General features: G+C 48.0%; 1 protein-coding gene across 4 annotated transcripts in view; it reads right to left on the bottom strand.

The window, feature by feature from the left end:
* CHLSN (cholesin) overlaps positions 1-11,412 on the bottom strand; it is a 251,728-nt gene extending 240,316 nt beyond the window's left edge. The window contains exons 1-2 of one of the 4 annotated variants that reach the window (XM_077274829.1): positions 11,269-11,412; positions 9,323-9,407 (exon numbers count right to left, since the gene is read on the bottom strand). In XM_077274829.1, the coding sequence (XP_077130944.1) occupies positions 9,323-9,406 (84 nt within the window). In that variant the 5' untranslated portion in view covers position 9,407; positions 11,269-11,412. Of the gene's footprint in view, positions 1-9,322; positions 9,408-11,257 lie in introns of all 4 variants that reach the window. The other 3 variants (XM_077274831.1, XM_077274832.1, XM_077274830.1) reach the window with 3 other exon arrangements.
* Between the last annotated feature and the right edge of the window lie 980 nt (positions 11,413-12,392).

The raw sequence follows: 12,392 nt of genomic DNA, 5'->3' as shown, positions 1-12,392 counted from the left end.
AAACATCCCACCTCTGGGATATAAGATCCCTAGCTGGAGTCTTCAGACCCTCGGTGCACTTATAAGATCTACAGGTACAGACATGAGAAGCAAGACTGCGCTCTCCCCATTAAACGGACTATGGGCACCGTGGAGAGAAAAGCTATTCGGGGTTGCACAGTCTCAGAAGAAAAGTCTGCAGTCAATCTAGGCGACTCCAGATTGTCAAATTGTGCACACTGTCAAGATCCCCCTGTATTTCCCGTGTGAGCAGGCAGTCTCCTGACCACATGTAAGAAATCTGCATACTTGAAGTCATGTGCCAACTAGACTTTCCACCTTTTCCTTATGTTCTAGCGGTGGGGAGTCTAGTTGGCACATGACCAACAGTATGCAAATCACTTGACAGACAATATAATGGAATCATGACAGTGTGCATATCACACACTGTTACGATTACAATTCGGCAGTTAGAGTGACAGCAGACTTTTCTTTGTAGCCTGGAGAACCCCTTTAAAGCCTCTGTATACATTAGGCAAAAGCCAACTGTTATCAGCAAGGTAGGGTGTCAGTCTAATGAGTATGGGGGCCGTGAAGGGAATCTGTGGGCACAGTATGACTGTTTAAATCAAGCACAGGTGCAGGGACAGCAGATGGATAGCAAAGGTCCCCAAGATCCACAGATGGGTAGCAGAGGTCCCTGGGGACCGCAGATGGGTAGCAGAGGTTCCCGAGGATAGCAGACAGATAGCAGAGGTCCCCAAGATGCGCAGACAGGTAGCAGAAGTCCCCTAGGACCGCAGATGGGTAACAGAGGTTCCCAGGGACAGCAGACAGGTAGCAGAGGTCCCCTAGGACCGCAGATGGGTAGCAGAGGTTCCCGAGGATAACAGACAGATAGCAGAGGTCCCCAAGATGGGCAGACAGGTAGCAGAAGTCCCCTAGGACCGCAGATGGGTAGTAGAGGTCCCCGGTGGCCGCAGATTGGCAGCAGAGGTCCCAGAGACTGCAGACGGGGAGCAGAGGTCCCGGACTCTGCATACTGACAAGGTTATGCTGCACTAACAAACTAAAGGTACCTTCACACTGAATGATATCGCTAGCGATCTGTGACGTTGCAGCGTCCTGGATAGTGATATCGTTGAGTTTAACAGGCAGCAGCGATCAGGATCCTGCTGTGCCATCGTTGGTCGGAGCAGAAAGTCCAGAACTTTATTTCGTCGCTGGATCTGCCGTAGACATCGCTGAATCGGCGTGTGTGACGCCGATTCAGCGATGTCTTCACTGGTAACCAGGGTAAACATTGGGTTACTAAGCGCAGGGCCGCGCTTAGTAACCCGATGTTTACCCTGGTTACCAGCGTAAACGTTAAAAAAAACAAACAAACACTACATACTTACATTCTGGTGTCTGTCCCCCAGCGTCCGCTTCTCTGCACTGTGTAAGCGCCGGCCGGCCGGAAAGCAGATTACAGCGGTGACGTCACCGCTGTGCTTTCCGGCTGGCGCTTACACAGTGCAGAGAAGCGGACGCTGGGGGACAGACACCAGAATGTAAGTGTGTAGTGTTTGGTTTTTTTACGTTTACGCTGGTAACCAGGGTAAACATCGGGTTACTAAGCGCGGCCCTGCGCTTAGTAACCCGATGTTTACCCTGGTTACCAGGGGACTTCGCATAGTTGGTCGCTGGAGAGCTGTCTGTGTGACAGCTCTCCAGCGACCACACAGCGACGCTGCAGCGATCGGCATCGTTGTCTAGATCGCTGCAGTGTCGCTAAATGTGACGGTACCTTAAGAGTCTTAACACCAAGACACATACCTGTGTCTTGGTAGGTCTTCTATAGGCCTGGGTAGATGATCACGTAGGAGCATGCCGGGCTACTTGTAAAGCCTGATGTGGAGCCAAAGAGAGTTTAGCGGACCGGGGTGAAGGGAGCAGATCCCGGACCTGGGACAGGTGTGTAAGGCTACGTTCACATTTGCGTTGTGCGCCGCAGCGTCGGCGACGCAACGCACAACGCAAATGTAAACGCATGCACAACGCAGCGTTTTGTGACGCATGCGTCGACTTTTGCATGGTTTTGGGCGCAGAAAAAACCTGCAACTTGCTGCGTCCTCTGCGCCCTGACGCATGCACCACAGTGACGCATGCGTCACAAAACGCAAGTGCAACGCATGTCCGTGCGCCCCCATGTTAAATACAGGGGCGCATGACGCACGCGGCGACGCTGCGGCGCAGAACGCGAATGTGAACGTAGCCTAACACACTTTGCTAGTACAGTAATTGTGAATGTTCTGAAAGCTATTCTGTGGTTGAAAATCTGCGACACATTCAATATGTGTGAAAATGCCGTAAGACCCCGTTCACGTGTCCGGTTATCAGCCGTCAAAAGGGTTCCAACCGAAATCTGTAGCCAAAACATGTATGCAGACACAATTCGCTGTCCTGATCCAGCTGATATCAGTTATTTAAAAACGGATAACGACGTTGTGTCTGCAGAACTGTATCGGCTACGGATTTCTGCTGGATCCGGCCTGACAGATGAGGACTGGACATGTGACCGCGGCCTAGGTGTGCTGTGCCTTGTGGTATACATTGTACAGGATACGACGCATCTACAGGTTCAGTCCACGATGGGAGGCGACAATTACAGACGGTGCTGAGCTGCGACACAGTACAGCAAACCTTTGTAAATGGAGTGCGACGTACCCCTAACTTGTTTAGTTAGAGAACAGTCGGGGGTGGAATGTCTGGGAAAACTGTCTTCAAAGTTGGAGCTATTTTCTCAGCTGCAAATACTTTGTCCTGGGAAATCAGCTGAGCCTGCTGCCTATGTCTGCGAGCAAAGGCTGTAATATAGAGGCTCCCATGTGCCGCAGCCAGCAGCCATCTTTACTACACCACCGGCGGAGGTGATGGTGCCCCCCGTTCCAAGCACAAGATACGGGAAATAATTGGGACAGGTATTCCACAAATTAACATTACCAAGTCATGGCACATTGAGTGGGGCGGGGGTCCGACTTCTGCCTAGAACAGGGGTGCACATCCTCTTACGGTCCAGTGGCCACAGTACCAAAAACAACCACGATAAAAATTAAACATTTTTGGCAAGAATGGAGGTCCTCCTCTCCTGCATTCAGCACCCCAGAGAGGAGAAGGCCATGAATGCATATGGCCCCCTCCATTGAAGACTATGGGTGTTGGGCACCATCGAAGATGGGACCATAACCAGGCCTGTGTGGGAGGGGGGCACGCCTGTGCCAGTTTCATCTAGATGTGTCCCCTTGAATAGGGGCCAGGATGGAGGACATTATTACAGTGTAGGGTCCATGAAGTGGGACATTATAAAAGAAAGGGGCCAGGACGGGGAAATTATTACAGGATGAGGACGAGGAAAGAAGACATTATTACAGTACAGGGCCCAGGAAGGGGGACATTATATAAAAAAATAAAAGGGGTCAGGAAGGGGAAATTATTACAGGATGGGAGCCAGAATGAAGGACACCAAAGGAGACATTCTAAAAGAAAGGGGCCAGGACGGGGAAATTATTACAGGATGCAGGCCAGGACGGAAAGCATTACAGTATAGAGTCCAGGAAGGCGGACTTTATAAAAGAAAGGGGCCAGGATGGTGAAATTATTACAGGATGGGGCCAGGACGGAAGACATTATTACAGTATAGGGTCCAGGCAGGGGAACATTATAAAAGAAAGGGGCCAGGATGGGGAAATTATTAACGGATGGGGGCCTGCATGGAGGATATTATTACAGTATAGGGTCCAGGAAGACGGACATTATAAAAGAAAGGGGCCAGGATGGTGAAATTATTACAGGATGGGGCCAGGACCGAAGACATTATTACAGTATAAGGTCCAGGAAGGGGAACATTATAAAAGAAAGGGGCCAGGACGGGGAAATTATTAAAGGATGGGGGCCTGCATGGAGGATATTATTACAGTATAGGGTACAGGAAGGGGGACATTATAAAAGAAAGGGGTCAAGATGGGGAAATTATTACAGGATGGAGGCCAGGACGGAGGACATTATTACAGTATAGGATCCAGGAAGGGAGACATTATAAAAGAAAGGGGCCAGGATGGGGAAATTATTAAAGGATGGGGGCCCGCATGGAGGATATTATTACAGTATAGGGTACAGGAAGGGGGACATTATAAAAGAAAGGGGCCAGGATGGGGAAATGATTACAGGATGTGGGCCAGAATGGAGAACATTATTACTGTATAGGGTCCATGAAGAGGGACATTATTACAGTATAGGGTCCATGAAGGGAGACATTATAAAAGAAAGGGGCCAAGACAGGGAAATTATACAGGAATGGGGCCAGGATGGAGGACATTATTACAGTATCATTGTCCATCTGACCAGGTACCCAGCTCCACAGTTTCCACCGGGGCCCATATTACAGTAGTTACGCCACTGATGTTGGGTTAACAGGCTAGCAATGTTCAGCTCCCATAGACTACAATGGAGTGTCACAAGCATAGATGGCTTGATAGCGTCTCCAAACGGTGGGTCAAGGACAGCATTCTTCATCCATACGGGGATCCCATAGAAGTCTGCACAGGGCCCTTTGGTACTTACCCATCTCTGAGCGGTCACCGCTCCTCTCTCCGACTACATGTAAGCAGCCATCCGACATGCATTTTTTGTCCATAGGACCTCAGGCAGCACTGCACAGTCCATGTGGCCCCCAGGCCTAGTACACAGTCTCTATGGATTTTTAGGACATACGGTGGATCCAAAAGTATTAGCAAATCCTAAGTGATGACATCCAAAGTGCCTATCATTATCCCCGCAGGAACATGCCTTAAAGGTCTCCCAGACAACAGACATTAAAATCAGATTTGTCAAAGCGAGTAAACAACAGCGCCATTAAAAAGGACATTTCAATAATTTCAGCTAATTGAATGTTCTTAACGGGAATTAAAGGTCAGGAGCAACTCATTATAAAAAGTATAACACCTAGCCTGTGGACAGTGCGCCCTCCTCAGGCAGCTTCGTGTAGGGCGGCCTGTAGGAAAGTGCGGAAATAGAAATTCATGATGCATTTCTAATGCGCTGGAATCACACATGCAGATCTTTTGATGCCGCTTTCTGTTTGCTAAATTTAGGAATTGATCCAAAATCATGAAAATGTATAAAGGACAGACTGATTTGTATCCTCTCTCCTGTACCCATCCCTTTAATTGACTTAAAGAGGATAGATTACTTGCACTGCTGAGAAGTTTTTAAAGAGGAGGCTTAGATGGAGCAATAAATGACTGGCGGAAATTAAAGAACCACATGTAAACAATGGTGGCTTCTCCAATGCACACTGGCCTGGGAGATTGATTACATTCCATAGCTGACATTGTTTTGGTGAGAAAAGGAATTAGACATAGAAATCCAGCAGGAACGTGAAGGTCTCTAACTTCAGCTTCGTAGGTGCATGGAAATCAGCTGTAAACCAATGTTTTCAGCGTTTTGAGTGCCAAGTCTGCCTTAAGTGGTGCCGTCCCTTTAAAATGTTATCGTGTTGGCCTTTAATGATTAGTAAGCGTCTGACTTCTAGGTCTCCACCGATCCTAATAATTAAGGGCCCTCAGTGCCCATTACCTATATGGCTCCTTCAGCTTTTCCTTGCACTGTGGCTCTCCGGACCCCCATTGTGCAGTGACCCTACAGCCCATCTCTACTCAAGCAAATTGGGAAGGTCACAATTCCTTGAAAAACACAGGATCGGTGAAAGTCCCAGAGTTAAGATATCTTTTAAAGGGTTAATCCTACAATTATATTGTAGCTCGTACATACAGAATTAATTATATGAGCCAATATACAACCTATGTTTTAAGTCTGCACTCACCTCCCCACCCCCAATGATGCTCCCCAAGACTATCTTTACCATTTGTTTCCACTGGATCCATCCCTCATCCGTTCTAATGCGGTCGGTTGAGTTTTCACAGATGCACCTAAGGACCCTGTCTAATAAAACAAGGTCCAGACCCCCACAATGATCTGACAGCCAGGTTGCAGCACAGCTCAGCTATGCTTTGCCAGCTGGTTAGAGCTTGATCATACTCTGAAGATCCCACTGGTATCAGCTGGAGATGAGCATAACAACCCTCCCTAATTCATGGAAAACAGACATTCTAATGACCCTGCCTAATAAAACAGTCACCAAACAGTCTTATGCATTGGCCATTGCTCTGACAGCCAGGTTGCAGCACAGCTCAGCTATGCTCGGCTCTGCATGCAGGGAAAATCATGCTCTGAAGATCCTCATGAGCCACCAATGAAATGTAGAGTTTATAAATTGTTATGGATATTGGTGAAATACTGGGTCACAGTCACTGCAATAAAATCTGTACCAGCCTTCTCGTCCAGTTTGCGAGAGGAGACTGGGACACCCAAGGGCATATCGTAATAAAATGAGTCATTCAGCCCATCAGTCTGATTACCCATCACATTTATTATTTGATGTAAATATAGATTGATTAGAAAAGAAAACGTATGACATTTTTATAAAATCATGTTTGTACTAAAAGCGATAACCTAGTACAATACCTAGCCTACTACACCACTTCTGCCTACCCCTTCTTTCTCCCTCTGTGTATTTCTTTTATTTTGTTCTTTCATTTTCTTATTATTTTTTGGACAGCACTATTTGTTTTCTTAGCCACTCATCTTTTTATATGTTCAGATCTATCAATCTTTATCAGAAAGCACACAGCAGAGTGAGGAGGCCTGCAGCACCGAGGAGAAGCAGTGTGCAGCTGCATTCCCACACTACCACCTCATCCTGCCCTCTCTCTGTCGGTGTCCCCCAAGGCTCTGTACTTGGACCCCTAAGCTTCTCCATCTATATCTTTGTCCAGGGACAACCCATAAAGACAAAATAGCTTCAACTACCACTTATATTCTGACGACACTCAGATCTACCCGTCTGGTCCAGACGTCACCTCTCTGCTGTCCAAAATCCCGAAGTTTATCAGCCATATCCTCCTTCTTCTCTGATCACTTCCTAAAGCTCAATGTGGACAAACCCGGATGGATCATCTTTTCTCCATCTCACCCAACTGCCCTACAGATCTATCACAATAAATTACATCACGTTTGTAACTCGTCTTTGCTTTGTCTTTCAAGGTACACATCCAGGCCCTTACCTCCTGCCACATCCAACTCAAAAATATTTCCAGAGTTCGTCCTTTCCTCAACCCCTCATCTACGAAAATGTTCTGCATGCCCTCATCATCTCCCACCTCGACTACTGCAATAACCCACAAGTAATCCCCACAAGACCTCCTGATGGAGTATCGCCTCCAATACTTTTCCCGAGCGCCCCCCATCCTCTGGAATGTAGTGTCCCAAAACGATCGTCTCGCACATTTGGAACCTTCAGAAGCAACCTCAAAACTCATCTCTTCAGGAAACTCTACAGCCTTCAGTGCCCCCAATGTCACCTCACTACAGCCTTCAATGACAACACTGTCACCTCACTACAGCCTTCAATGACACCACTGTCACCTAACTACAGCCTTCAATGACACCACTGTCACCTCACAACAGCCTACAATGACACCACTGTCACCTCACAACAGCCTACAATCCCCCACTGTCACCTCACTACAGCCTTCAATGACACCACTGTCACCTCACAACAGCCTACAATGACACCACTGTCACCTCACTACAGCCCATTTCTACCTCTAAAGCAGATGGAATTGTGTATTATGGTGATTTATCATGTACAGCACCATGGAATCAATGGTGATATATAAATAAATAATAATTTTTGGGATTGCAGAGGGCCCACATTTTGTTCTAAGCACAGGGGTCCTCTTCTGCTTGTGTGTGATTGTGTATATATACACTCACCGGCCACTTTATTAGGTACACCATGCTAGTAACGGGTTGGACCCCCTTTTGCCTTCAGAACTGCCTCAATTCTTCGTGGCATAGATTCAACAAGGCGCTGGAAGCATTCCTCAGAGATTTTGGTCCATATTGACATGATGGCATCACACAGTTGCCGCAGATTTGTCGGCTGCACATCCCAAAGATGCTCCATACAAGGCAGGATGGATCCATGCTTTCATTTTGTTTACGCCAAATTCTGACCCTACCATCCGAATGTCGCAGCAGAAATCGAGACTCATCAGACCAAGCAACGTTTTTCCAATCTTCTACTGTCCAATTTCGATGAGCTTGTACAAATTGTAGCCTCCGTTTCCTGTTCTTAGCTGAAAGGAGTGGTACCCGGTGTGGTCTTCTGCTGCTGTAGCCCATCTGCCTCAAAGTTCGACGCACTGTGCGTTCAGAGATGCTCTTAGGCCTACCTTGGTTGTAACGGGTGGCGATTTGAGTCACTGTTGCCTTTCTATCAGCTCGAACCAGTCTGCCCATTCTCCTCTGACCTCTGGCATCAACAAGGCATTTCCGCCCACAGAACTGCCGCTCACTGGATTTTTTTTCTTTTTCGGACCATTCTCTGTAAACCCTAGAGACGGTTGTGCGTGAAAATCCCAGTAGATCAGCAGTTTCTGAAATACTCAGACCAGCCCTTCTGGCACCAACAACCATGCCACGTTCAAAGGCACTCAAATCACCTTTCTTCCCCATACTGATGCTCGGTTTGAACTGCAGGAGATTGTCTTGACCATGTCTACATGCCTAAATGCACTGAGTTGCCGCCATGTGATTGGCTGATTAGAAATTAAGTGTTAGGCTACGTTCACATTTGCGTTGTGCGCCGCAGCGTCGGCGCCGCAGCGCACAACGCAAACAAAAACGCAGCAAAACGCATGCACAACGCTGCGTTTTGCGCCGCATGCGTCGTTTTTTTCATTGAATTTGGACGCAGCAAAAATGCAACTTGCTGCGTCCTCTGCGCCCCGACGCGGGCGCCGCAGCGACGCATGCGGCGCAAAACGCAAGTGCGCCGCATGTCCATGCGCCCCCATGTTAAATATAGGGGCGCATGACGCATGCGGCGCCGCTGCGGCGCCCGACGCTGCGGCGCTGGCCGCAAATGTGAACGTAGCCTTAACAAGAAGTTGGACAGGTGTACCCAATAAAGTGGCCGGTGAGTGTATATATATATATATATATATATATATATATATAAATATATATATATATATATATATATATATATATATATATATATATATATATATATATATATATATAGTACATCAACACACTTCATTTATACAACACAATATATATATATTGCCACTGTGGTAATAATAATAGTTTAAATATTTTTCACACAATGTTAAACAATATTTTGCAATGTTGGCCGCACATTCTGCAAATCTCCATCACAAAGTTAAGGACTGACCTTCTTCTTTTTCATCACAGGACCTGCAGATTCCTCCTCGGGCAGCTTCTTCTTCTTTTTCTCTGCTTTCTTGTTTTTTGCCATTCTGCATTATAAAAGTGTGAAATTAGACCCATCCCTGCTCCTGATGCGTTCGGCACAGACCAGAATACAGCGCTGATGTTCTCATATGAAGGCTAAAACGGTCTACTTTCATACAGAAGTATACAAGATTTTTTTTTTAGATGCAAAGTGCATATAAAAAGGTGTACATGCACAGTCAATCACTGGCCTCTTGAAATCAATGATTGGCTGCATGGCCACCTGGATGTATGTGACATCGTCAGTGCAGGGAAGAAACAAACAACTGTGAATGGGCAATTGATATATTTTCTGCTTTTAGACAAAATTATTAAAGCCCTGAAAAAGCTTGATGATCAAGACCGCCCCTATACACATGCACACTCAATTCAGCAGAGCATGCACGTGTTCTTAAAGGGGTTGTCCGACAGGAAAATATTCTTTTTAGGCCTAGATGACTTTAAAATAAAAGCTGGAGGCATATTCACCTTCCAGCAACCGCATGGCTCTAACACAGACGGAAGCGGAGTCTGATCTGTTCAACAGTCAGAGCACGGCCGCAACAGTCAGAGCACCGCCGCAACAGTCAGAGCACCGCCGCAACAGTCAGAGCACCGCCGCAACAGTCAGTGCACGGCCGCAACAGTCAGTGCACGGCCGCAACAGTCAGTGCACGGCCGCAACAGTCAGAGCACGGCCGCAACAGTCAGAGCACGGCCGCAACAGTCAGAGCACGGCCGCAACAGTCAGTGCACGGCCGCAACAGTCAGTGCACGGCCGCAACAGTCAGAGCACGGCCGCAACAGTCAGAGCACGGCCGCAACAGTCAGAGCACGGCCGCAACAGTCAGAGCACGGCCGCAACAGTCAGAGCACGGCCGCAACAGTCAGAGCACGGCCGCAACAGTCAGTGCACGGCCGCAACAGTCAGTGCACGGCCGCAACAGTCAGTGCACGGCCGCAACAGTCAGTGCACGGCCGCAACAGTCAGTGCACGGCCGCAACAGTCAGAGCACGGCCGCAACAGTCAGAGCACGGCCGCAACAGTCAGAGCACGGCCGCAACAGTCAGAGCACGGCCGCAACAGTCAGAGCACGGCCGCAACAGTCAGAGCACGGCCGCAACAGTCAGAGCACGGCCGCAACAGTCAGAGCACGGCCGCAACAGTCAGAGCACGGCCGCAACAGTCAGAGCACGGCCGCAACAGTCAGTGCACGGCCGCAACAGTCAGTGCACGGCCGCAACAGTCAGTGCACGGCCGCAACAGTCAGAGCACCACTGCAACAGTCAGAGCACCGCTGCAACAGTCAGGGCATCAGAGCACCGCTGCAACAGTCAGAGCACCGCTGCAACAGTCAGAGCACCGCTGCAACAGTCAGAGCACCGCTGCAACAGTCAGAGCACCGCTGCAACAGTCAGAGCACCGCTGCAACAGTCAGAGCACCGCTGCAACAGTCAGAGCACCGCTGCAACAGTGCTATGACCTTCAACACTGAATCTGGACTCAAAAGTGGGCCGTGATGGCTCTATTGGGGCGCTGGAAGGCGACTATGTCTCTAGATATTAGGAATCAAGGCTGGACTCCAACTGATCCAGATGACCTCCACTGATACATTGTAGCAGATGATCAGCTCAAGGGTCAAAGATCTGGCTGGAAATATGGACCACAAATATTACAATTATTAAGAAATCTTATGTTTCCTAGCAGCAAAGCTACTCAGATCATCTGAAGTCGGCTGATATAGGACATCACACAATCCAAGACCAGGGGCAGATACACAACCGAGGAATCTACTGCTCCATCATACAAAATCCCTTATCACACGAAGGAGTGACAAATAATCCCACACGTGAATATCCCCGTGTTGTCACCCACGTTGTCCTTACTGTGAGCACGAACTTCCGCCTCCTCCACGCCGCAAATCAGCACAGATCTCCGCCTATTCCCCAGAGTGACCGCTAGGGGCGCACGGAACCAGAATCTCTGGAGAGAACATGCGCGTGCGCGGCTTTGGAACATTCGGCGGCGCTGGTTGCTAGGTTACGGCTCTGCATTATATAAATATTTATTGGGCTTTCTTCTGATGGCTGCAGAAACAGCAGGAAGTGTTCTGGCATCTCAGTGTTGTACTGTACTGATAAATAAGGAGGATAACTGCTATCTGTGATTCTGATGTTTTATTTTACAGTAATACTAGATTTAGTAGCTTTAACCCACAGGTTTTTATGTGCAGCTGGTCACCAGGTGAAATTTATGAAACAAAAACACCCCTATGACTGAAAGCCTGAGGCTGCCAGGAGGAGTAAAGGTAATTTGCGCCACAGCTATTAATTGTCAAGTTAACCCCTTATTGGCTCACACTAGGCTGACCCTCAGATCAGAGTTTGATCAGTCTCATTCACATAATCAACCCCATTTTTGCGGATGAGGGAATATACGGTTGTGTGACCCTGGCCTTAGAGAGAAAGTGACTGTTGTTAACAATGATTTCCACCCTTTCAGAGCTGTTGTCATAAAACGGCAGAGAGGGACCAGAGCAGTCCATTGCGCCTAGTAATATACTTAGCAGCCGCCATCTTCTACTCTTCCAGGCGCCGCAATCTTGTGATCGAAGCCTCTGACCGAAAGTCAGCAGTAATGTTCACAAGCCCTCAATATAAGTCTATGAGCACCTAGTTCTACTATTAGAAATAATCTATATATATAATTGTCTAAAGGTACCTTCACACTGACCAACTTTCCAACGCTAACGATAGCGATCCGTGACGTTGCAGCGTCCTGGATGGCGATATCGTTGTGTTTGACACGCAGCAGCGATCTGGATCCCGCTGTGATATCGCTGGTCGGAGCTTAAAGTCCAGAACTTTATTTGGTCGTCAGATCGCCGTGTATCGTCGTGTTTGACAACAAAAGCAACGATGCCAGCGATGTTTTACAATGGTTACCAGGGTAAATATCGGGTTACTAAGCGCAGGGCCGCGCTTAGTAACCCGATATTTACCCTGGTTAC

Source organism: Ranitomeya variabilis, chromosome 7, assembly GCF_051348905.1.
Source record: "Ranitomeya variabilis isolate aRanVar5 chromosome 7, aRanVar5.hap1, whole genome shotgun sequence".
NCBI lineage: Eukaryota > Metazoa > Chordata > Amphibia > Anura > Dendrobatidae > Ranitomeya > Ranitomeya variabilis.
Note: the sequence above shows the minus strand (reverse complement) of the source record. Positions and strands in the feature narration are given on the sequence as shown.